At 41.2% G+C, this 26,437-nt stretch overlaps 1 protein-coding gene across 9 annotated transcripts in view; it reads left to right on the forward strand.

Annotated features, from left to right (window-relative positions):
• The window catches only part of MAP4K4 (mitogen-activated protein kinase kinase kinase kinase 4), a 164,379-nt gene that overhangs the window by 108,209 nt on the left and 29,733 nt on the right, over positions 1 to 26,437 (forward strand). For 7 of the 9 annotated variants that reach the window (XM_056485690.1, XM_056485696.1, XM_056485684.1 and 4 more), the window contains exons 6-16: positions 1,998 to 2,088; positions 3,639 to 3,769; positions 5,997 to 6,051; positions 8,400 to 8,478; positions 10,603 to 10,778; positions 11,448 to 11,520; positions 11,969 to 12,179; positions 19,464 to 19,625; positions 21,721 to 21,807; positions 22,473 to 22,691; positions 25,951 to 26,112. In XM_056485690.1, coding sequence (XP_056341665.1) covers positions 1,998 to 2,088; positions 3,639 to 3,769; positions 5,997 to 6,051; positions 8,400 to 8,478; positions 10,603 to 10,778; positions 11,448 to 11,520; positions 11,969 to 12,179; positions 19,464 to 19,625; positions 21,721 to 21,807; positions 22,473 to 22,691; positions 25,951 to 26,112 — 1,446 coding nt within the window. The remainder of the gene's footprint in view (positions 1 to 1,997; positions 2,089 to 3,638; positions 3,770 to 5,996; positions 6,052 to 8,399; positions 8,479 to 10,602; positions 10,779 to 11,447; positions 11,521 to 11,968; positions 12,180 to 19,463; positions 19,626 to 21,720; positions 21,808 to 22,472; positions 22,692 to 25,950; positions 26,113 to 26,437) is intronic. The other 2 variants (XM_056485705.1, XM_056485746.1) reach the window with 1 other exon arrangement.

The following is a 26,437-nucleotide window of genomic DNA, read 5'->3' on the forward strand; positions in this document are numbered from 1 at the left end:
CTTGCATAAATCAATGCTGCTGTTGTCTGTGTTACACATTTGCTCTGCCTTGGCAATTTTTAAGATGAGGATGGAGGGAGACACATAGGTCTGGTCTCTTGCTCTAATTTAAAATGCTAGAGGAGAGTCTAGCTGCTGGTATTTGACTGGCACATTTTAAGTTATTTACAAAGAAGTAGTTGTATTTCAAAACAAATGGTTAGCATGCTTTAATATGAGAAAAACTAATTCTGCAGGATTATCTTATCCTTGATTTGAGAGACATGTGGGCTTGGAGGTATTCCATGCCATGTTGCATTCATCCTAGATCCTCCTTAGATAAAGCAGTCAAACACTTGCTGAGAAAAGGAAAAAATTATTTATCTCAGAAAAGTGTTAGGGAAAACTATTTTCTCATTCCAGTGAGAGATTTGCAAAAGGAGCATTAATTACTGACCATAAGGAACTGAAATATCTGGAAAAAAGGAATGCTAAACACACATTGCAGTGCGATGTTTCAAGCCCTGATTCAACACAGAGTTGTCAGAGGTGCAGGAGATAGGTCATGTAATACAAAGTTAAAAGGAGCTAAAGTGCCAAAGATTGATGTAGGTTGAGACACAGGTGAAGGTTGACCCAGTGGGTCCTTGTGTGGTTGGAAAGGTCTGGGGACTGCAGGAAAGTGGAAATGTGCCCCTCTGTCTCCTCCCAGCCCTTTGCAACCCCAAATGTGTTTTTTCCATAAGGTTTAATGGTACTCTGGAGAGAACAGACGATTATCTCTCTGGCTGGGTCGGAGTAGCAGAAGGCTTTAAAAATATCCTGTGTGAAGCTGTGGAAAAGCCTTCATTCCTGTGAAAAATAAGACCACACTTAGAATTAGCAGTCAGTGAAGGGTCTCAGGGACATCAGCTGTTCACTTGATCTGCTTGTCTTTTGGAAGAGAAACTGTGGATGGTGTTTTTTTGTCACACTCATTAACTGTTTTAGAAAAGAAAAACAGCCCAATGGTTATGTAGGCAAACTGGTAAATGATCAGTTAATGAAGAACATGTGTTAAGAAATACTTCTCTCTACAGCAACCACTACTCTCTTAACCTCTTGCAGCTGTAGAGGTTCTATTTCTTTATTTTTCTCAAAACATTAAAAGACTATGAGGGCAACATGAACAGGCAAGATGATCCCACTGGAGACTACAATTTTCCAAGCAGAAAACTGAGGAGAGCCCAAAATACAGGCAGTTGCTAAGTGGATTGCCTGTTGTTCTCCCAATTACATTAGAGAGTAAAATGCAACATATGTCTTTCTCAGCCCTCCCTCCACATGGCTAATGCTTTGGGGCATGTATCCAGGTGCTGTCTCAACAGAAAGCACCGTATGCCAGGAGGTTTTGTTTCCTTTGGAAAGTATAACGCTTATGCTTTTTGGTTTTTTTCCCTTTGCGTTTTTTTTCCCAAGGTACAATTATCTGGCTTCATGTTTATGGAGGCTAGAGAAGAGAACTGCAGTTTTGCAGTAGAGCATGTCTTTGTCATCTGTCCTCCCCTGCCCTCAAACATGACTGTCAGTCCATCACCCCCACCTCCTTCTCGGGGGTGCATATATACACGTGGATGCTGCCTCCTTTCTCCTTCCACCTCCCTTCCCAGCTAAATTCTGAGTGTGACCCTGTGCATGTGAGAAGTCAGTGGCATACACCAGCACTGATGTCATTTAGAATGCAATTGCACAGGGACTTTGTGGGAGCTGAACTTTCTTCACAGGACAGCTGGGAGGTGTTTGCACAGTGCAGATGTTGGGCTGTGTTTAGGTACTGTGTATGCATGATCTGAGGCCTGTGTCTCTGCTCCATCACCAAAAGCTGTGTGGGTGGTGTGCTGCAGGTCCCAGTGCACCCAGTTGCAAGAGGTGGAGGCACAGTGCTGTGACCTTTAGGGCTGCTGGGTATGGGTAGTCTGTTGCTGAGCCAAGAGCCTAACTCTGCACATCCTCTCCTTCCTCTCTTCTCCTTAATGCAGGGGTTGGCACATCTTCATGCCCATCATGTGATTCACAGGGATATCAAAGGGCAAAATGTGTTATTAACAGAGAATGCAGAAGTGAAACTTGGTAAGTAGGTACACATGTCCACTTCCTCATTTTTTCAGCCTTTAGTTTTATGATGTTCCCAAATTAGTTTCATTCTTCAAGAGCCCTGCAATATGTTTTATAGCATGAGTACTCTGTCAGTGGTTCCATGTGGATTGACAGCCTGCATGTATTTCCTCCTGCTTGGAGAGGACAGAGCACGGTTTGTTGTTGAATTTGGTTGGAAGATGTTGGTTTTCATGCCAGAATCAGTGCAGGGATAATTTTGTTTCCCCCACTGAGCTGTGTGTAACTTGAGTCTGTTCTGATTCACTTTATTCTGGACTTGGGAAGTGTCAGGAGTCTCTCTTGTATTTGGTTTTAATTAAAATAGCACCTGCTGTTCAGGTTCTGGACACAAAAATATGATCTGGACAGCACTTTCAAGGGAGCGTGGCATTGAATTCAAAACACAGTTCCAGCTCTGGCATGCCTGCTGAAAATCGTGCTCATCCCTGGGCTCTTCTCTCCTGCCAAGTGGACATACTCTTTTTTGATTTCCTCTCTAATTTGTCTCTTTCAGTTAGTGCACATGTCAACCTTCTGTGTTTGTATCATGCTACACTCGCCACCTTTTTTTCGTTAAATATAGAGCCATGCTGAAGGCCTCCCACCCAGCCCACATCCCTTCTGGTTTGCATTACACCTTCCTGCAGCATGAGGCATGGGAAGTTGTCCTGGCTGCTGGAGGAGGCAGCTCTGGGGAGAGCTTTCCTTCATTCGGTCCAAAATGGAGCACAGTAGCTTCCAAACCATTGCTTCCACTGAGCTTGTCTCCACCAGTTTGTCAGTGTCACTCAGATGGTGGATGCAGTGAAGCTGACACAGCCCTCTTAGGGCAGATGCAGTTACTGGTAGAGAAGGATACACAGCACTGTGGTCTGAGCAGGGTGAAATGAAAGGCAGAAAACACCTTTGTAATGTGACTGCTTTGTAATGAAATGGGCATCTCTTTCACAGCCTGTGTGCATGTGTGCTGCAAGTTAGCACTTCCTGAAAAATCCTCATATTTTGCTCTCATTGATGTTCCTGCTCTGTGCATTAAAGCAGAGACCAGCTTGCTGAACAACAGATTATTATTGCTGTCCCATTTTAGAACAGAAAAAGTGGTGAGCTGAAAGGGATGTGTTTATGCCTGTGATTTTCCCATAGCACGAGAGGTACCTTTGGGAAGTGGCTGTTTTTGAGTAGGCAAAGGTGCTTGGTTTCACCATGTGGGAAGGGAATAAATAGCCTTTTCTCAGCCTCCCAGGCAGTACTTCTGCAGCTGTGCTCTCCCTTCTGTCCAGGCAGACCAGTGAGAGGTACAGGAGAGGAGATTGTATGCTGCTGTGTCCCTTGACACTTGTGCCCAAGCACATTGTGTGTGAGCCATGAGGGCTCACCTGCCTCAGAATTAATCCTCTTACTTCTCTTCAGCATGGTCCTCCCACGTGGGACTTCTACAGGGCTTTACTTTCAAATCACTTTGCAAAAGTAATCATTGTGTTATTTTTCCCCTCTTATTTCATTTTATTCTTTTCCCACCACAGTGGATTTTGGTGTGAGTGCTCAGCTGGACAGGACAGTTGGCAGGAGAAACACTTTTATTGGGACTCCATACTGGATGGCTCCAGAAGTTATTGCCTGTGATGAGAATCCAGATGCTACGTATGATTACAGAGTAAGAGTCCTGTTCAAAGAAAATACCCAAAACATGCACTTGCAGTATAAATGTCTGTGAACTGTGGCAGGTTTTGAGACTTCTTATGCTTTGTAAGAGTAATAACTATTTTGTGTAGTTACATTCTTATTACTGAAGTACAAGGTGAGGATACTATCAAATTGTGACCTTTAACATTTTCTGCTGCTTGTATTATCATAGCTTTGAGATGTAAATACAGGACTTCAGGGTGCTGTAGGTGCTCAGAGAAGGCAGAAAAGAGTTTACCTGGAAATGCATGTGTTCTCAATTGTATAATGACTGTACCTAAAATTGTGTTACACTATGTCCCAGTTATAGTGCTAACCCAGAACAATACATTTCAGGCCTTGCCTTAAATAGAACCACTGTCTGGAGAGCCAGTGAAGTACAGAAGGAACTCTTATAACTATTTTTGATTTTAGGATATGTATATGTGTTTTTTTGGATAAAAATTTATCAATCACAACATTTCTTAACAAAGATCATTCTTTACATAGCTTGCTGCAAACCATGGATTTAAGGACTGCAAAATCATAATTGGCTTGATGGTATTTGCATTATCCTTAAGAATACTAGGTATATGTATTTAAATATATCTAGTGAAAACAGTGTAATCTTGAAAGTTCCTCTCAGCTTTAACAAGAGTACAAGGAAAAAAGAAATAAAAATACGGTTTTAAAGAAATCTTTACTTAGACTAATGCATTGTTCCAGCTTTAACCAAGGGTAACAAGGATATCAGGAAGCCAGGGATTAAGGGCTTACAATGAATTATAGAGCTGAATATCAATTATATCACTTTGCTGAGACTGATAGTGTTAGCTATCAGCATATTTGTGTGTGTCTAAATCTCTGCAAAAAACCCATATTATTTGAATTGGTGTTTTTGTACATTTTGACTAAGATTGATCCTATTTATCTTGATTTAATTGCTTTTTACATTCAACATCTCATTGTACTAAACCTAATGTTGTATATCTTTCCAGATAGAGTTGTTGTTATTAATAAGGAAGGTTTGCTATTAAATGATTTATTACGGTAGAAAAAAACTCCCTGCAATATTTGTTAATGCAGCAGTGATGTGAAAAATAACTCCTCTGGCCTCTGAAAACACCTGTTCATTGTTCCTGGTGGAGCTGTAGGGTGGTCTCTCACAAAAAATTAGTGTTTGAAAGATTCTGTAAGATTCTGTGGGCATATGCAATTTAGCTTAAATGGCTGCATTTGACTAAGAAGAGTGCCTTGCTGAGTCTGAAAATATGATCTTTAGAAATGCTTCTCTGCTTGTAGTGCATGAAGAGCTTATTTGCTCCTTAGTTTTAAGTAATTTTTTTAAAATCACAATTGTGACCAGAAATGAAGACTGCTTTGCTCAAGAGCAGCTCTCTTTCACAGCAGTCACCTTCAATATTTTGCCCATTAAGCCGTGTCAGTCTCTGGAGTTGGTTCCTTGCCAGGACTCCTCCATCTCTTCCCTGTGTTTGATCTTCCTGGCTCTTGTTTGGTTTCTCCCAAGTCAGAGGTGCTGGCCAGAGGTGGTACCTTGAATGGCTGCCACTGAAGGACTCTTGTTCTGTAGTGTTTTAAGCAAAGCTTAGATGTTAGGGGAGGAATGTTGGCTTTGGCTGTAAGTAATGCCTGTGGTAAAGACAGAGGTGTCAGTTTTGGGAGCCTCTGCCTTTTCAGTGCTGACTAATTCACCTCTCCTTTCAGTGGGCCTGTATGTTCCTTTTGTTCTTGCTTGTTTGTTTACACATCTGAAGACTCTTTCTTGTAGTTTTTGACAAGTGTGGCCACTTTAAATTTGAGCTGAGCTTTTGCTTTTATAGCTGCATCTCTACACACCCTGGGAATGCTCTTGTTCAGTTCTTTGTTGACAAGGGAATATTGAAAATTCTGTTGTTTCATAGGCTTAGATTTCTGGCAAATGTATTTCCCATTGTCATAATGTGAATATATTTTTATGTGCTATTGGAAAGGATTGTTTGCTCACTCAATAAGAATACTTGTGTTTCTGCATGTACATCTGTATTATGTGAAAAGTAGGATTTTATGGTACAGTTACAAGATAACAGAGGCTTATATTATTTAAATAGCTGTGGTATTTGGTTACAGCCTCACCTACAGGGCCTCTCTAAATAGTAGTCTTTCACTGTGTGAATGGGTGAATCCACCTACTAACATCTGGTGTGTCTCTTTTTCTGCAGAGTGACCTTTGGTCGTGCGGCATTACGGCCATAGAGATGGCAGAAGGAGCTCCCCGTAAGTGATACCTGTGCTTCTCCAGAGGGCTCCTTAAGGCTGAAACATACACTTGGGCCATGCTGCTTGTAATCTGAGCCCAGTTTTGAGGTTTCTGAAAGTATCCCCATGATATTTCTGTTCTCTTTGGTTTTGCCTGCTCTATAAATATGAAATCCCATAAATAGCAGTGCTTTTGATAAAGATAGGGTTGTGTTTGAACACTACAGTGCAGACTGCAGTAATTTAATTTCTATAGCAGGAATATTTGGAAACTAATCAAGGTCTGACTTCCTTCCTATGGGTAGTATATTGTGTTTTGGAGTTGTGTGTCCCACTTTGACTATGGACTGGCCTGGAATACTGAGAACTCAGCTGGGGAGAGGGTCAGTGGGGCCTTGAGGAAACAGATCTTAATGAAAAAAGCATTTGTAGCAACTATTTCTGTGTTGGCTTTCTGTCAGTCTGGATAATGCTAACATTGCTTCTCCTTTTGTTTCCACTCATCAGTGGGTGGTGTTAATCTTCCTTAGCGGTGACACGGCTTAGGCTGTAAATCCTTCTTCAGGACAAAGCATTGAACTTAGGTATTCTCAAGCAGGGATGACAATCAGTTAGTCTGGATTTAAGAGGAAAACCTGGAAACAAAATTGCCCAACTTTTTAATAGGTTCTTTTCCTTTCATGTAGTTTTTTCAGAATATAAAGGCAAACAGCAGATATGTGAGAAGGACAGAAACCTTTGAAAAGAAAAGAAATTAGGCATGGTGTTCTGACTTCTAATAATAATTATTATGAAAGTCCTTATTGATCTTGCAAATGTACTTACCCTCACCATCAGCTGGAGCTCTGTATTTAAAAAATAAGGTCCTAAGGTACCGAAGAGCAAGTTAATTTTTTTGCATATAAAAGTCTACCACCACAACACAGCCCAGTTTGAAATATCTTTGAAATAATCATGTTGAAGTAAAGTATTGGTATTTTCCACCTAAAAATTGGTCATTTTGTTGTAGCTGCTGCCTGATTTTGTTGTTATTCTTACTGACTTTAATGTAAGATTTAAAAATCAAATCACAATGGTCATGTGTTGATTCATGTTTTAGGAGGCTTGATAGTTTGAGATTGTTTCCTTTTTCCTTCCTAATTGCACGTTTGCATGAATGTCCAAGTGAGAGCTGCTCCCAGGGCACTTCAGCCAGCACTGTATTTTAAGTGAACTGCCTCCTTTTTGCCATACCTTCTTGTTCAGCACATTGGGTTGCCTCTATGGCTTTCAGTTAAAAAGCTGTGGATTTTGTAAGCCTAGAATTGGACAATAATATTTTGTTCATTTCTAAACAAAAGCAGAGCTTGGCCCCCTTTGTGTAAAAGCACAAGAGTGGCATTTTAGAAGTAAGCAAAGATGCTCTGTGAATGCTGAACAGCTCTTGTCCTCTGGGCCCTACCTCCTCTTCCACCAGCAGCTGAAGAGTCCATCTCTGTGTTTGGTGGTCTGCAGGAATCCATAGGGATCTGAGGGACTGTTTTGCCAAGATTGTGGCCCCTTATTTTTGAAGGCAGATTTCTCTTCACATCAGTCTGTTTCTCCTGAATTTCTCTTGTGCGGTAAATGTCACCTCATCCTACAGTGATAGCTCAGGCTGAGACTGAGGGTGTAAGAGATCAAACATAGGAGGATGGTTAAAACATTGTCCCTAGAGACCTGTCTTGGGCTGCCTCTCTCCCTTCTGCTTTGTTTCCCTGTGTTGGCTCTGCCATGTTGCTTTGCTATGGAATAGGAGGAAAAGCTGTCCAACACTGATCCTGGACTCCCACTAAATGTCCACTGAAACAAACAGGACTTCTTTGGGCAAAAGTTATGGGTTTGCATTTCAGTTCTGCAGACAATCTTTTGTGTGATACAGACCCTCCTAGGCTTCAAAACTGTCATGCCTTGAAGTAAAGAAAATACCCAGGTCTAGAGAGTGAAAATGCAACACCCTCCATAATGGGAGAGAAGGGCAGGTAGAGGGAGGATTGTATGGAACAGTAATTCATGTTGTTCCCTTCCACCATCATTGTCTCCCAGTATTTTATTGACTGGAAAGTAAGTCAGATGACATGGGGCTGGAGGAGGGCCATGCTCAGATGTTCCCATCTTGGCTGATTCTGGAGGTTCAGTCTCTTTTTCTCTTTGGGCTGCCATTGGCCCATTGAGCTATGGAACTGTTATCATTTTGGGCTAATTCTGTTTAGCTGTGTTGCTGTCTGCACCTGCTGCACGGATTGGGATGGTGGGAGTGGTTGTGGAAGCTGAAGTCATGGCATTCACACAGAGGACCTAAACCAGTGTCTGTATGTCTCTGTGTGGTTTTGTTTTCTTCCCTTCAGCACTTTGTGACATGCACCCCATGAGGGCACTCTTTCTGATACCCAGGAACCCTCCCCCACGGTTAAAATCCAAGAAATGGTATGTATGAATTGTATCTTGCTTGTAGTCTTGTGTAGCACAAAGTTTTCTCATATTGCATACTGTTTTGTTACCCCTTCCACAGAATTGTAAAGCAATTTAAGTTAGCAAAAATCTCTGTTACCTTTCGTGCATCTGAATCAGAGCATGAAAAAAAAAAATGTATGCATTATTTAGTTCTGTTTGTCCCAGAGAGATTCCATCTCAAATTGTGTGAAAATAAATACCAAGGTGGTGGTGTTTTTTGTTTGTTTTTTTTTTTTTTTTTTTTTGTAGAGCAGCATCTGTATTAAGGTGACAAATGGATTCATGTTTTAAAATATAAACTCCTGCAGCACTCTTAATATGCAGTATGTTTTCTCAGATGTATCATAACACAGAAACAGAACAGTACTATGGTGTTCTAGTTGCTAAATAGAAAGGAGCTATTAAAACTAATGAAGGCTTTTACTATAATTATTGTAAACGGTTGGAATTGAGTTCCTGCTTCTTGCCAGCTGAGAAGAATCCATTAGTATCAGAGGATTTCCTCCCAGTTACTGGTTACAACTGGCACATATGAAGCAAAAATACTCCCTAGAAAGAGATTTCTTGTAGATTGAATGTGATCCTGGGATGCTGTGATCCTGTCAATAATGAAGTGATTTGACTGTGTATTCAATATCAACATAGTATAAACTTGGCTTGCTTGCTGAGCTTGGTCTTTACCTGGATTGACTTATTTATGCACTTGTATGCTGTCAAGGCATTGCTCTCTCTTACTTGCCTTCTGCATGTGTTAAGGGAATAGAGATGCATATATGCCATTTGCATTAGCCTTTCATTAACCTTTTTATCTGAAATAATAACATTCAAGGTGTGAGGAATAAAAAAATCTGAACAACCAAATTATGTTGGATTCAGACTTTTTTAATTGTAGTAGGGAAGTGAACTGATGGATGGAAATAATTGTTTTTACTCTTAACCATGTAGTGAGGATGTTTGCTCTCCAAGCACTGGAGCAGGTTGAGAGCACCTATTAATTAAAAAGCAGCTCTGGCCCAAGGCAGTGCTGCTGTCACTCAGCTGTTTTGATAGTGTGCTCAGTGGCAGGTTATGAGAAGGTAGGCCAAATGATGACAAAGTTGTAGAATCATCACAGGATGCCTTAGGTTGGAAGGGGTCTTAAAGAACATCTAGTTCCAAACCCTGCTATGGACAGGAATGACATCCATCAGTTCAGGTAGCTCAGAAATCCATCCAACCTGGCCTTGAGTGCTTCCAGGAATGGGGCATCCACAACTACTCTGGGCAACTTGTTCCAGTGCCTCATTGCACTTTTTGAGTATTTCCACTATTGGATTTTGGCAGGTGGCTTGTTTGGTGAGCTCTTTCTGGAGAGATCCCCTTTCAAGGGTTCAAATGAAGTGCAAATTTCAGAAGGTGGTGGTGCAGCTTAGCTAACTCCTGTACCCTGTTACTTTCTGCTGTGTGCAGGAGGGGTTTAGTTTTGTTCATGCTCTTAAATAGTGTCAGGGAGAATTTGACCCAAAGTGCTTTTGTTGAACAGACAGCACTGACCAAAATCCACCTATTGTTCTATAATTTTTTTCTGTGTGTGACTCTTAAGGTGAAAAAACAAAATCTAAAATAATGTAATTCTGTCAAATCTGACTCTGTGAGCCCAGGTGCATGCAAAAGGTGCTTGTGTCAGGAGAATGGCAGACATAGTTCTCCTGACTTTGGGTATGGCTGTCTGTAGCATGGGTAGGTGGAGGCACACCAGAGCTGCCCTGCCTCTGCTCCAAGCAGGCTGGATTCTATCCAGCTCTGATCCAGAAGCAGCTGGGCTGGGTTACCTCACTCATGGATCCTGACTTTCAGAGCAGTTCTGCCTCTGCACGTTACTGTGAGGCTGTGCCTGAGTGCTCCAAATGTGTTCATGTCACCCTGTGTCCCCCCAGCTAGTGTCAGCTAGAACACACTCAGATCTGTTTAGGAGGTACACTTACAGGCAGCACTTGTACTGTCCTCTGGGGCATGATGCTCTTTGAGGAAATGAATTTGAGGAAGAACAGGAAAAATGTTTCAGTTGAGTTTTAGCTCTCATCTTTTGCTTTGTTTTTTTCCTTCCTGCTTTCTCAGGTCGAAAAAGTTTTTCAGCTTTATAGAAGGTTGTCTAGTGAAGAATTACATGCAGCGACCTTCTACAGAACAACTGTTGAAACATCCCTTTATACGTGACCAGCCAAATGAAAGGCAAGTCCGAATTCAGCTTAAGGACCATATAGACAGGACCAGGAAGAAGAGAGGAGAGAAAGGTATGCAACTTCTAAAAATCAAGTCTTTACAACTTGTCAAAAATGCATATTTTTGTCTTGCTTTGCAGTCTAAATACCCACCCTAAGAGAAGCTCCTATAGCCCAAATCCTTAAAAAGTTCTTTTTAAATTCATAGTTTGACTATCAGAAGGCTTTGTTTTGTCCTGTCCTTTACAGACAAAGTATCAATTTAAAGTGCTGTATTTTCTGATACATTAAATTTACTCACTTGTTGGCCACTGGCTCTTCCATACAAGCATTAAAGAGTATTTAGGAGTATATTGGCATATATGCCTTTCCCTTCTTTAATCTGTGGAGGTTTATTTCCTGGATTGATGCCATAAATCAGACCCACAGGAAATAACCCATCACAAGAGCTGTGAAGCAAATGTTTTGGGCAGCCTTTTCTCCTTCTTCAGGTGTTGCTGAAGTTCTCCAGGTGTCTTGTCTTGCATGTCAAACCTGGTCTTGTTCAGGGAATTTGCTGGAAGTCTTCTCCAAACCACTGTGCTGCTAGGAAGATGAACTTATATATATGGAATGAGTTCTAGGGTCTGTGATAGATCTTCTCATTGAAGGGGACAGGAGCTGGTTTACTGAGGTGCTACTGCAACTCACCACTGCCCTAAAATTAAAGTACTATCCAGGCCTTTGTTTCTTTCCTGTTAGATGAGACGGAGTATGAATATAGTGGAAGTGAGGAAGAAGAGGAGGAAGTGCCTGAACAAGAAGGAGAGCCAAGGTAATTGCTTTTGGGATTGCTTTGGGCAGTCCGTGCCAAGTCTGAAGGTCTGTGATTATAAACCAGCATGCTAAATTTCTCTCTTATTAAGTGGATGTACAAACCACTCATAGGGTTTGAATACCTATGCTGTGACTGTTAAAGGTTTGAAAGCTTCACTTCCTATGGCTTAGAGCCAACAGACTCTGGATGGAGGGAGATTTATGGCAAATATGATTGATCAGGGTCTCCACAATGTTAGGATTTGTCCTTACTTTGCTTGGCCTCATTTCACACCTTCCACTGAGAGCGTGTGTTTGACATACATCCAGTGTCTTTGCTCTGAAAGAAATGAGATTAAACTTTAACATCAAGATATATTTTATTAATGTTCCCCTGCTTTGGCAAAGGTATTTAATGGCCCATCAGGCTTTATCATCCAGAAGGCTTTAACTTCCTCTTGTTGCAGTTCCATTGTCAATGTGCCTGGAGAATCAACCCTCCGACGTGATTTCCTGAGGCTGCAGCAGGAAAACAAGGAACGTTCCGAGGCCCTTCGGAGACAGCAGCTGCTGCAGGAGCAGCAGCTCCGTGAGCAGGAGGAGTACAAGAGGCAGCTGCTGGCAGAGAGGCAGAAACGCATCGAGCAGCAGAAGGAGCAGAGGAGGCGGCTAGAAGAGGTAGAAACAGGAGACTGGAGTTTGGGGGCAGAAGCCCCTCTCCCCCTTTTGTTTCCCATTCCTGCACCCATTTAAAAAGAATTCCTTGTAGCCTCAGGTTATCTCAGGGAAGAAAACATTATGTGAAAATCCACCTGCAAAAGTAGAGCAAAGAACTTAAATCTGTGCTTGGCTACTTGAATGTAAGATATCTTCCAAAGCATTTGAATATCCAGCAGCTCCTGTGAAGACAACAGGAGCCAGAGCTGGGTTGTTTGAAGGTGTTTTTTGGCTGTTTCTTGGTCTCTGTCTAGGCTTAGGTAGGTGTAGAGAAGAGGAGACATAAATTATTCCCAGGTGTACTTTTCGAGAGTACTTTTTTGAGGACCATAACATTTTTCATATTTCCCTCTAAGGCTTTCTCAAACATCTGTGTTTGGCACTCTTTCGTGGTAGATAGAAGCCTGTTTTTTAATATATTACTCTCTCCTGCACAGTAGCTTAATGACTAAAAGCCACCTAGATCATAAAATAATAGAATGATTTGGATTGGAAGTGGCCTTTAAAGGTAGATCTATAAATATGTTTTGTAAATGAGTGTTAAAATTATAAATCTGCAAGAATTACAAATATGTAAATCATACTTTCGTGATACTCTAAGTATGCAATTTCTATACAGTAATGGAAGATATAAGGAAGTGAATAAATGTGGACAATATTGTTCTCTCATACTTCTTACCTCCTAAGATCCCCTATGCATTTATACATATATGTGTAGATGGAATATGCAGTGTGAGCTTCAGAGGTAGGAGGGTTTCAAAACAGCTCTTCAGGCCAGAGCTGGGTATGACAGAGAGTTGAAGTGAAACCAATCCTCTGGCTCTTCAGGAAGTGCAGGGTCAAATTCCAGTTGTCCTTAAATGACCTCTTGCTTGAGTCTGTTTCAACCTTTCACTTAGCAGTGATGGAAAAACTACACCCAGTCTGGTTTTCCAAATCCTGGTAACATTTAATGAGGATGCAACCAGGACCAAATGTTGATTTGCATCCCATGACCTGTTTGCATAACAAGTAATACAAAGTTCCAAATACCTTTCCAGGTCACATTATGCTCCTTATCCCTCTTTTCCAAAGTGCAAATCAGTTTAGTGCTGCTATAAGGAGGGATTGGTAGCTAAGATTCAGCCACACGTGAATCCATAAGGAGGGATGGGGGGAAGGCATATAAACCCCATTTCTCTTCTGTTTCTTCCCCAACCTTCAGAGAATGCCAAGATAAACCTCATAGCACTTCCAACTGCTTTTAGACTGTTTGTAGGGGGAGTAAGTAATAAAAGATACTAAAAATAAATGTGAAATAAAACATCAGTATTGTTAAAGGTGGGCAAAAGTTGAGCTATTGCTTAACCACTCAAATTTTTCTTAATACGGGAGTCAATGATTTCTTTTAAATGCTCCTTTAATCTCTAAGATTCTGCAGGCAGTATTTTTTGTTGAGGAAGAGGATTACAATTAAATTATCTAGGTCATTTAACTTTAGTAATCAGTGCAACTCTTAAAATCTGGATTTTCTTTTTAAAATAAAGGAGCTGCTGCTGCTAGTAGTGGGAACAAAACAATGCACCATTTTCCCTGCATAGGTTCAACTTTTTGAGGATGTTGCAGTTACAACTGAATGAGCAAGTAGAAAGAAAAAGCAGTTACCTGAAAGTTATGTTTAATTAGTCTACTTTTTAAAATCCAAAATAAAACTGACAGCTTCCACAACCCCAAGACAGCATGTAATGTAGATTGTATTACTGAATAAGATTGCACGGTAAAACATGTAAAATTTGTAAGATCAAAGCTTTTTGCCTTGTATGGGTCTGTAACCTCTGCCTGGTTCCCTTGGAGGCATAAATAGGAATGGTGAGTTACAAAAGTTTCCTTTTGCAGGTGATGGTGTGGGCATATTGTTCATCAAGTGCATTAAATAAATGACTCACATTTAGCTTTCAAAAAAAACCCCTACTTAGTTAATTGGATCTTGTGTTGGAAAAACATAGGATCCCAAGTGATTTTTAACAAAACAGCAGCCAAAACAAGATCTTTCAGATGGGGGAAGGGTGGTAGACACAAATTTAGATAAACATCAGTGTTGTGACACAATTGAAGGCCAAAATATTTAAATGCTGTCACTTTGTCCTTAACTCACCCCCCTATTTTGATGAAGCCAGTAAACAATGAAGACTCCCTTGGTAATGGGAGTCAAGATTAGTGTCAGGCATTGAAGCTCAGGGCGTTCATAAATTCGTTGATATTTTTACCAGACTTGCTTTCTTGTAATTTTTGCTTGTGTAAAGTATGTATGCATGTACCTATTTAATATTCTTTGGTAGAATTTTATGCATTAGATAATCTTCCTGAGCAAGTTGCATATACTTCCCCCCCTCCCCACTTCCTAAATTAAAATTGAGGGCTTGTTCTTACAATGCTGGCACAGAGCCTAGACGGTTTTGACCGAGACTGTAACAGGAACGGTGTTTAGGACATCTGCCAAAAACTGTAATTCTCAGCAGTATTAGAGAAAAGATTACTTTTTAAAAGGCATATAGGTGACTTCTAAAAGTTGTTGTTGCAGGAACCTTGTAGTTTTTGTGCTACTGAGGAGGTGAAAGTGATATCTGATCAAACTACAGAAAATTACTTGAGAATATTGGGAAGGGGATTTTGTCCTACCCCCAACCCTCTTTTAAAAGACATATAAAGACTAGCAACTATGTAGGTGTTTAGATAGTTTAAACAAGAAATCTGAGCTGTTCCTGGCTGGTTTAATGTGATTCTGTGATTCTGTTTAGCAACATGGAGGCAACTGCTGGGTATGAGAAGGCATTTGAATTTGTACTTTGCAAACCTGAGTCTGGCTCAGGAAATTCAGAATTGGCTGTGGTGGAATCCCATCCTCTGTGGACCTCCACAGTTCAGGATAGCTTCACTAAATGGTGTCTCTGTCCCTGGTTATGAGAACCTAAGATGGATGTTTTTGAAGTGGTAGGTTATAGCTACACGGGCAAGTAGTACAGTCCTGTAGAAGCAGATCATGAAGCACAATAATTAAAGTGCTGAGGACCTGAAGACTTCATGTGTTTAAAGACAGGAGGAATTCCTTTGGACTCACTGAGGTCTAGACTCTGTGCCTGCTTGTGGTTGGAGTGCATCAGCCTTTTTAATTTGATCCAAAAGGTGTGGTTGGCACTCCAAGACATCTTCAAAATACGAAACAAAACTGGATAAGTGGAGATGTTTGGATGATTCACTTCAAAAGAGCACTCCTGATCTGAACCAAGATGCTAATGTAGGTGTGCCTGCAGGCAATTTTTGCCAGGGCTTTATTTCTTTCACAGAAGGGGAGCTTATTCTTATCTACTTAATTTGAATTGCTTGCAGCTTGGATTGGTACTGAGTAAGAAGTTCTACTTCTGGTTTATCTCCAGTGTGGACAAAGCAAAAATCTCTATTAATCTTGCCAATTCTCTTCCTAAGCTGATACCAGGCTACCTAATTCTTTGTGAAAGAAATAATTAATATAGGTATCATCAGTCTTCTTCTGAATATGAGACACAGTAATAATATTTTAGGAATTTAAAATTAAAGGATCTGTATCTATCCTGAGCATTTCACTGTATGAACAAGGGCCTGAATTTGTTGGTATAGATGGACTGCATGTGTAGTTGCATTGCCCCCTCCTGGTAAATCATGCTTTACTGCATGGACTTCCAGTTTGGAGATGTCAGGTTCCATTATGAGACCATCATTATTGCACCCTAAAACCAGATAAGGAGCCAGGATATTGACACTGTATTTTCTTTGTGGTTTTTTTTAGTGTTGTTTGCATAGTAAATGCCCATTTTGGGAAATGCAGTAATTTGAGGCAGTATGGGCTCTGTCAAAATTCTGTTTTGGCATGTCTGACATTTCTTTGAATAGTTCTTGCCTTGTTTTCTGGCTAACAGTTTGCTCCTTGGAAATAAGCTTTTCATCTGACATGTGCAAGAAAGTTGGTAATACCATACTGAACTAAGGAGTATCTGGATATTCATCTGTAAGTTCAGAAATATAGATCTGTACCTGCTGTTTATTGGACAACAGTGTTTTATGTCAGGCCTATTTTGTCGTGGATGACAAAAAATGACAATATCTGACAATCACATGAACTAAATTAGAAGGCAGATTTTTATATGTAGAAATATGACATTGGTTTTAACTAACGGTTTTCCCTGTTCCTCTCCTGTCCTTTGGGCAAGCCTAAGGAAAACAGTGATCAGGGTTTTGGTGTCTTCATGGAAGAGTTGCTAGAGCCAGTCAGGAAGGCAACCTTGTGCCAGCAGATGGATGCAAGAAAGTCAGCTATAAGGCTGGCCCTGAAGCCAGTTTGGGTCAACCCGACCTGCTACCAGCCACCTCTGGCATTGCTTTGACAAGATGGACCCAAGAGATGGTTGTCACTGTAGGTTTCCTCTCCCTGGATGCTTAAAAGTAAATTCCCCTTCGTTAGTGACGTTGGTTTGATGCTGAGGTTTCAAAGACCATGTGCAAAGGAAGTGAAACCTTTATTTTACAGCTGGGGCTGGGAATAAGGGGATTGTGCAGTGTGTTTGTGTGGCTCCTGCAGTGCTGGGTGCCTCCCTTCCCACCTGGCAGGAGGCTGAGGCAGTGTCCAATGGGAAGGTGGAAGTGATGCTGAGAAACATGATCTCTCTGCATACTTTGGTGCATAGACAGTAGCACATTTGTGAGATCTGACTTAAATCCTTTTTATCTCCCTGTTCTTTTACTGGGTAATAAATATCGCTGATGTGCTGTGTTAGATATCTGGATCAAGGCTTCATTAAAAATCTCGTCTTTTGACAATTGATTTTGTTTATTTTGTGCTGCCATGGGAAACTAGCTCTCTTAATCAGTTTGTATCTTATTTTTTCCTCATATTAAGTTCAGTTATTTGTAATTATTGCTGAATACTTCTGAATTAATTCAAGAAGTGACAAATTTGCCTGTCTTCCTTGTAGTGAGAATGATGCCATCCTGAGATCTGCAATATATCCACTTAACAATGTCAACACAATATTGTTTGAGTTGGTAAATGTGCATATTATATTAACCAGTCAGCAGTGTGATGTCTCTTGCATCCTCAAGGCAGCAGAATTATTGTACTACACATCTTAGTTTTCTTAAACAAAAGCCTGTCAGACTTGATTAGCCAAGAAGGACCTGAATATATTGACTTAAATGTAGAAATTGCTTGACACTGATGCATATATTCAGAAATAAAAGTGCCTGCTTAATCCTTTTACAGTGCTTAAAAAATGAAGGAGGGGAAACAGTGAAACCTATGAAATGCACCGTGTGCCGTAGGTGCCTTGCAGCACTTTTGCTATTTTTATATCTACATTCATTGAAGAGAGCTGGTTTAAGCACAAGTGAAAAGGCTAGTAAATGGATTTAGTTAGAAGAGATGCAAGAGCAAGAAAGCTGTGTTTCTGAGAAGATACAGAAAGTGTGGGGGATAAAAGAGCTTGTGTGTTGTGGCACAGGAAGGTGGTAGTGAACCCAGGATGATGCTATGGGCCAGAAAGGAGGGCATGATAGTTATGGTGGTCTTCAGGAAAGTCACATCGTCCCCCAAACCGTAGTTAATGAAAGAGAATTGGAAAGCACCTTGTATTATTTAAGAATCACAGAATGATTTGTGTAGGAAGGACCTTTTAAAACCATCCAGCTCCAACTTCCCTGCCATGGGCAGGGAACACATCAAGCCCCATCCAGCCTAGCCTTGAACACTGCCAGGGGTGGGACATCCACAACTTCTCTTGTCAGAAAAGCTCAGAAAACCTCAAGAACCATCTTTATTTTACCCCCTAGTATTTTTTTCTCTGCTGTCATGTCAGTATAGATTCCAGAAGATGGAACGGCTGTTGATATTTCAGTTACTTCATAGTAATGCAGGAAAATGTTCCAAGCAGAGAAAGCTCATCTCACGAAGTCACGCAGCAAGTGTAGATCGGCCTTTGCTTTTCCAGTTGAGCACAACTATGAAAGTTGCACCAGTAACTGGATTTGTGAACCCAAATTAAAGCTTAAGTGTGAGTGCTGTTTCTTGCAAGACTATTTGGAATACCTCAAGACAGGCAAATCTGTGGCAGCTTCGCTTCAATAGAAATTGGGGATAGTATTAACCTTAACATAAATGTGATAAGGAATAACCAGTGTAGGTTTTCATTTTGTTCTTGGGATTAAATTTGTACATGTTATTTTTTTTATTTAAATTTATTCCATATTTTTTAGCATATTATAGAAACCTATACAGAAAGTAAATGTAGTGATATTCCCAGCTGATGGTTGAACAGGAGACAGCTGGGTCTTTTGACACTTAGGCAGTTGTGGGAGGCTGCCTGGGATTTCGAGGTAGGTGGAGTAACTGGATGCTTATGCTGAAGTGCAGGAAGAATTGGTCACGACTGTATGGGCATTTAAAATGTCTTCTCTGAAGTCATACATGGTGCTCCATAGACATAAATGAGTCAGTTCATGCTTTCTAGAACTGTTTTCCAGGGTTTTTTTCAGACTTAAGCAGACCTAATCAGTGCCAGTTTGTATTTGGGTCATGTGTGGAGGCTTATCTATGTAAGTGTAAATCTTACTTCAGCTGCTTTTCCTCTTTTACATATAGGTGCTTTTGATGTTGTGGGAGGAGCTGAGGTTCTGTTGGTTAGCCTTCCTTCTCTCTTAGGCAGAGTTTTGGGCAGTGCATTGAATTAATCTTGACTGTTGGGCCAACACTACAAAATTCTTAGCAGACTGTGAACTGTTTTAAGAGACAAGCTACTTACAGAAAGTTGAGATAGTTGGCATTTGAGTTAGCTGATTCAGTAGGGCAGATCATTCTCTTTTGGCAACAAGTCGATTGTTGATGTCAAGAAGGTTGCCATCTTTGAGCTCAACAGTTGTTCGAAGATTGGGATTTGTTTTAGCCTCTCTTGAAGGGAGGAGTGAGTTTCCACACCTCAGTTGTCATCAAGAATATGGTACATGATTCTGTGTGTGTGCATGAAGAAACCAGAGAGTCTAAGAGAAGTTTCTTTTAGGGCTAGATGTGTGCTGGGTATGAGTTTAGTTTCCTGGTGGAACACTTGCATAAAATGCTTTGTCACTCAGTTGCAGAGCTTGCTAGTCCTGGTAAATCCCGCTCTTCACCATAGAAAACAACTCCACCTCTTTCTTTGATAACAACAAAAGTAAAACTCTGTGGTTTCTTTTCCCTTTTTGTAGCAACAAAGAAGAGAAAGGGAAGCTCGAAGGCAGCAAGAGCGTGAGCAAAGGCGGAGAGAACAGGAGGAAAAAAGACGTCTGGAAGAAATGGAGAGGAGGCGTAAGGAGGAGGAAGAGAGAAGAAGAGCAGAGGAGGAAAAGAGGAGGGTAGAAAGAGAGCAGGTGAGTCCATGATACAGATATATATGTAATAGGTTTGTTTCTTCTAATTTAATTTTTTCAAAAGTAGTAAGCCTAAATCAGCTTAGATGCAATGTAACACTAACTCTTTCATCTTTGTTGTTTTTGACAGCAAGTGCACTAACATAGGATTGTAGGGCTTTATGGAAAATTCTGGCAGCCTCAATATTCTCTCAAAAAAAGAAGTCTTGTTGCAGTACTTATTCTAAATTCAGCTCGTGCCCCTGGGCTGGACTAAAATCACCAGAATTGGCAAAATCAGCCCTGGCGCTGAAAACTGTTTCTAGGCTTGTCATGCTGGATCAGTGGTTCGTGCAGGACATGCCCCTGTTCAGAAGGTCTCCCAAAAGAAGGACAGCTCTGTTGTATGTCAGCTTCTGGCATACAGAATTGATCATTGGTATGTGCTTTGAACACTCTGAATTTGAGATGGAATCTTTGAGCTGCAGAGGATTTTCCATCCTAAAACTTCAGTATGCAATTTCCCTCTCTTACTCTCTTTAAAATCAGTAATGTATGCCCATTCAGGCAACAAGTACATCTTAAGTTATACCAGTGTGCCCTTAATACATTGAAAGTACAACTGAGAAATTTGTTAAACTGTGAAATTCAGCTGCTATATTTATGCATGAAATCTGCATGTTTTAAAATCCTTTAATAACTTTAATCAGGGTGATAATCAGAGCAATACTTACTGTGCATGTACTGCAAAATACTGATTGCAAATAAAGGGCCAAAACTTCTGTCCTAGAGGCTGATTGATTGTAAATTTCCCATTAACTTCAGGAATGCTGGGGTTGGCCTGACATACTTTAATTTTTTCTTACATAAATTCACTGTTTTGAGATCACTGATGATTGTGTTACTGGGAAATTTTATTGTGTTTGTGTATGTTTCAAAGATTTTTGAGTCAAAAGGAGAGAAGATTAACCAATGGGAATAAATATATGGAAAATCTCTAATTACAGCATAGCAATTTGCTTTTGGGCAGACACCGGGTATTCCCCCAGCTGCTTTTTAAACTGTTGAAATGCTAATTACGCACAGTGCCAGTAATGACAAACGGTTAATTGGTGTGGCCAAGCTGAACCACTCTGAATTTTTATTCTTTTTTTTTTTAGAAGAAAAGACATGTTCCCTATTAGAATTTTTGTTAACTCAAACTGTGGCTCAGCCAATGTGCGTAACAACAGTATGGTGTATCCCATCAGTCTGTCACAAGACTTTCTATAACTCCCATCACTGTATCACTGATCCATTAATTTCTTTATGCATACACTGTAAATGTGTGCGTGTGCTTGTGTGTGTGCGCATGCACATGTTACATACTTCCATTAATTGCATGATAGGATGTTACCAGCTTGGGTTTGGTGCTTCAGAGTTTGAGTTCTTCTAGGGGGTAGGTGAGGCGATGGGTAAATGTCTTGACCTGTTGAGGCTGCAGGTGAAGAGATGGCTAGATGGCAAGAGCAAGTGAGTTTGGTCTAATATCTGTTTCCTGGTGGATGTTTGTTTGTGTCATAACCATCGCATAATTCAGCAAGGCTGGCAGCGTTTGCTCAGGAGAGGCTTCTGGTGAGGGCGGCAGGGGAGACTCGGCAGGGCAGGTCCCAGTGCACTTGGCAGAGCCCGTTTGGGGGAGCTTGTTCCAGCTCTGCCTACACTATGCCTGGCTCTAGCTGTTGCTAACAGTTCATCGCACCAGTGCAACACACTAATGTTTACTACAACTTGCATGTGACTTTGTATTGGCTGTGTTGAGTCAGACTTGCTGTGTTTTAACTTCCCAAAACCTTCAAGTGCATTTTGCTGCTTCTTGAAACCACTTCCAAAATACATAAATGAGCTCTGGCCTGTGCCCGCAACATTTGCAGGAGTGCAAATTTCAGAACAGAAGTGGCCAAAATCTAATGCTCAGGAGGCAGGGCTTCCTAAATTGTTCTGCAGGCACTAATCCATCCTGAAGTGCGTTTCTCATTAAAGCTGAACTGGGGAAGTAGCGTGTGGTGTTCCACCCAGGGGGTTCTGATGCATTCCTTTTGAATAAATTTATTGCTGGGTAATTTCTATGTGACAGGAGTATATCAGGCGACAGCTAGAAGAGGAGCAGCGGCACTTGGAAATTCTACAGCAGCAGCTGCTCCAGGAGCAGGCCATGTTACTGGTAAAGCACTGTATCTGTTTTGTTCAGTAGCTATAGGATCCATTTATCTGGCCAGTCCTAGGCTTCCCTCAGTCGGGCACAGCTGCACTGACAGTATGACAACAAAGGAGCTTGATTAAAAGGCCATTTATGCTAGTGTTGTGGGCTGACAGGCACATATGAGAAGTGCTGTATGGTCACACTGCTTTCTGGGCAATAAGAGGAGGCTTTATGTTAAAGTGGAACAGTTCTGGTGTGGTGGTCGAGTTTCTGAACAGACCTTGGCATTCAGTGAAGAACTAGAGTGCTTGTGTTGCAGATCAAAAGCACACATGATATGTAAATCCACCCCAGGATACAATGGCCTAGTGTTGGTCTAAATCATTGTTTTATGAACTTTACACTGGATTTAGTATAAACAACTCTTTTTTTCCCTCTAATAAAAATCAGTTTTGACATAATTCTCCGATCATGTCAAACTTAACCGTACACTCATGACTTTCCCAACACAAGACACAAGTCATATGGGTCTAACTTAGCTCTTGGTTACACGTTAACAATGAAATAAACACACAAACAAAAAAGAAAGGTGCAACCAGAAAGGTGCATTTTTAATGGGATTGGTGGGGACAAGTCCACCATACAGTCAGTGTCACGTCTTGAATTCCTCACCCGTTCTCTCAAAGGAATACAGATGGCGAGAGATGGAGGAGCACCGCCAGGCAGAGCGACTCCAGCGCCAGTTGCAGCAGGAGCAAGCCTACCTCCTGTCGCTGCAGCACGATCACAGGCGGCAGCAGCAGCAGCAACAGCAGCAGCAGCAGCAGCAGCAAGAGAGAAACAAACAAAGCTATCATACCCCTGAGCCAAAATCCCACTATGAGCCTGCTGAAAGAGCACGTGAGGTGAGTCCTGCTTGTGGACAGGAGTCTGCTAACTGCTTCTCTGCCTGCTGGCATCTGCGTGACTGCACTTCTGCTGCAGTATAGTTGGAGGCCAAAGCACCACTCATAAGGGACAGGATATTTTAAACTGTTGGTTACTGGTTTTCAAGCCCTAGGGCAGCTTCTGAGTACTTCTGCTGCAGTCACTGGAGTTCAGACTTTTTGAGGTGTAGAAGTTGGAAAGAAAGTTTGAAAGACTGCAGACTAAGGGAACCTAGTTTTGGAAGGATCAGGTCAGGAAGTTATATCTGTGCTTCATCAGACATGTTTTCTTAGGAAGCCCTGGTGCAGTGTTCTGTGTCTCTGGCAAGTACTGGTGATTTGAAACTGAGAGGCAGTTGGAAAGCACAAACCTATGATGGATGTTAACACTCAGCACATGTTTACACATTTGGTGTTTTAACTTACACTTTTCAAAATTTCCTTCTCATGAACACAAACCTGAATTTCATTAGTTTCATTTTTGAAATGTTAAGTATTCTCTTCTGAGATCACATCTTTTGAAACTCTGTGGTGCTGCCTGCTTGGACTTCAGGCACTCACAAGTTGATCTGAAGTGCTGTTTCTTTCTGTGTCCCCTATCTCACTGGTCCATGAGTAACATTGCTAAGCAAGTAAAGGCCTCTTTGATGTATATTTGGCTTTCTTTCAGTGATCTTATTTTTATGTTTCCCTTGAGCACCATACTGCCCACAAACCACCAGACTGGGCAATGTTAGTCAAAGCTCTTAATGGCATTCATCAGCTGCATGTGGGAACTAGGTAAATACATTTTGGAACAAGAACAGAAAATATATTTAGGCCTGCTAAACATGATAAAATAGCTCTTGGTTCAGCTTCATCCAGCAGTGCTTCTTAGTCTTTGAAGTACTGCTGTTTGGGTTTGGTGGACACAAACTCATTTATTCTAGGTGCTGTTGTCCAAGTTCGTAATAAACCGTGTTTGTGCTATCTCATCAATTCTGCTTGATGGTTGAAGTATCTGATATGTGTTTCTTACTTGGAAGAAGTTCTGACTTGTCTGGTGTGTGATGGTGCAGACATGGAACAAGCCTCGTCCTTGTTGCATGCTCTTGGCCCACCTCAGCGAAAGCATAGTGCCAGGCTAGCACTTCTGTCCAGCCTGAATGCTGGCTGGGATTTGGAGGAATGTAGAACTGTATCTGCTTCATTTTCCTTTCAGAGCTGAAAAGGAGAGAAACTCACAAAGATTCAAGTGTTACATCCTTTAGGAGAACCACTGACTTAGCTGTTTTTCTGTTGTAGTCTTTCTTTTGTGTTGCCCTAGCCCAAAAGGGTAAAGACAGAAAAATTGGTTAGTTGTCAGATCTTTCCAGAGAATATTGTGTAGTAGTCTTCTTAAAAAGTGTGATAGAAGTGTAGCAATAATGTCTTGATACCTGGCAGTGGGAATGCCACCAGTTAATCCTAACAGCAGGCACTAACATCATTCTTTACATAAAGTAGTGAGTTGGAATGAGTGTTCTGTGCCTCACACTTTCAGCCATACTGCTCTCCAGAGAAAGTGTCCACCTACAGAGATGCTGACCATTGGAATGGTAAGCTGAAGAGGACTGACTTTCCTGACTGGCTAAGTTTAATGGTGATGAGTTTTTTTCCTCCTTGCAGTAGCAATGAGGATATAAGGAAAAGGACTTCTAAGGTTGGCTTTGGGAAACAGCAGGGAGCTTAGAACTTAATACCACTTTCAGGTCCAGACAGTCAGATGACTGGAATAGGACCTGTTTCTATCCAGGAATGCACTCTATCTCCTTGCCACTTCTTGTCTGGTTTTGAGGACATGTTACTCATGCAGTTTATGTGCTTTGTGGAAGAAACTTTCTATCATCTGCAGTTAGAGATGTGAAAACCTGTTTCTTCAGACAGGACGACTTGAGGCTTTTCCTTATTCTATTCATAACAAGGAGTCTGGCCTGTTTTTTAGGCTTTAAAGAATGGTTCTATGAAGTTGAACACACTGGTGAAAATTATTGCATGGTGAAGATTCTTGCCTCCATTATTGCTGTACTTCGCAAGACATGGTGTGTTTTGTGTAGACTTTACAGAAGCTTGTCTGCTCATCCCTATAGGCAACCTGGTACTGTCCTCAAATTTTGGAATGCAGAGGCAAGTTAGATTTGTAAAGGAGCCCACCTGAGGCAAGGAGTCTGGAAACTTGCCTGTCTTCTGGAAGCCAGTCTCTCCAGACCATCACTGCTAGGAAATCCATCACATTAGGAAATCCTCCCAATACTGGTTTTGTGCTCTGGGCACAAGGGTTAAAGCAAATGAAATCATCCCAAGCTTCCAGTCGGACTTTTGGTGCTTTGATAAAATACTGGGAGTTTAGCATTCCTCAGAGGCAGCTTACCTGGCACATGCTGCCTTGGTACTAGCAACAGACTTTCTTGGGAAATGAGAGGCTATTTCCTTTCTGCCTGTAGCCTCCCTCCATCTCTTGTCCTTCATACCTCTCACTTTGTTTTCAGTGTTGTGGCCTTGAAAGAGGTGATGTTTCTGCATGGGGACCTTGCTTGATGTTTTTCTGAGGACTGAGCACATTCTGATTTGCTCTTCCCCTCAGCAAGCTCTTGAGGCTAACATAAGATCAATTCTGCACCTTCCTGAGAACAGGAAACATTCTGATGGGACTGTCCTCTACAGCCTTTGAGTTAGTGCTGAGAGTATTTGATAAGAGAGGCAATGATAAGTCCTACACTTTTGTGACTAAAGCTGAACCGACTCCAGTGTTACCTGAGAAACATATCCTCCTGTCTCTTTTTCTGTTGCTGAAGAGAGAAGCACAGGACAGCAGATAACCAAAAAGCATTGGTTGCATAAGGTGGGCAGTTAAAGTGAGGGATAGCAATGGAAAACGTACTTTTAAATTGTAAAGTTGTTTATGTTTACGTATATCCTTTTTATTATCTGTGAGGAAAGTATGGATAATTTGTCTAGGCAGAAAGAAGCTCCATAATGGTCTTTCATTATATTGTCTCACATCTTCCTAATATGGATTATCCATATGGATGTACTTGGAGCTTTGGTGTAGTTCACTCAGTGAACTTACAGTGCTGGCAAAAGTGGTGGGAAAAGATCCTGCCAAACCCCAAATTTATTTGCTTGCTTTGTGGTAAAGAAAAGGTTGTACTCCCCTTTGTATTTGTGCTGTAATTGGTTTTACTAACTCAAGGCTTAACCTCCATTTATTTTGGCTTAGGTGGAGGAGAGATTTAGGAAAACTAATCAGGGCTCCCCTGAAGCACAGTCTAAACAGATGGGCAAAGTGTTGGAGCCACCAGTGCCTTCAAGATCAGAGTCCTTTTCCAATGGAAACTCAGAACCTGCTCAGCCTGCCCTGCAGAGGCCAATGGAGCCCCAGGTAAGTGCCCAGGAAAAGCTTGGTGAGCCTGGAGGGAATCCAGAAGTCCTAACATGTTTCCTTCAAATTTGCAGATCTTTGCACTTAGAAAGCCTTTTGTAAAGGGTAGTATTGTTACACAAAACAGCTTATTTTGTGGATTTACTCTGTCTGTTTTTGCTTATTTATTGATAAACTGATGGATTTGTGGGTTTGGTGGTGTTTTGTTTTTTTTTTTTTTTTTTTTTGTTTTTTTTTTTGTTTTTTTTGGTTTGTGTTTTTTTTTGATGTTAGAGCTGGACTAGAACTGTTGTATCCCATTATTACCTGTGCAGCAGTGACATAG

Source organism: Oenanthe melanoleuca, chromosome 1 (assembly GCF_029582105.1).
Source record: "Oenanthe melanoleuca isolate GR-GAL-2019-014 chromosome 1, OMel1.0, whole genome shotgun sequence".
NCBI lineage: Eukaryota > Metazoa > Chordata > Aves > Passeriformes > Muscicapidae > Oenanthe > Oenanthe melanoleuca.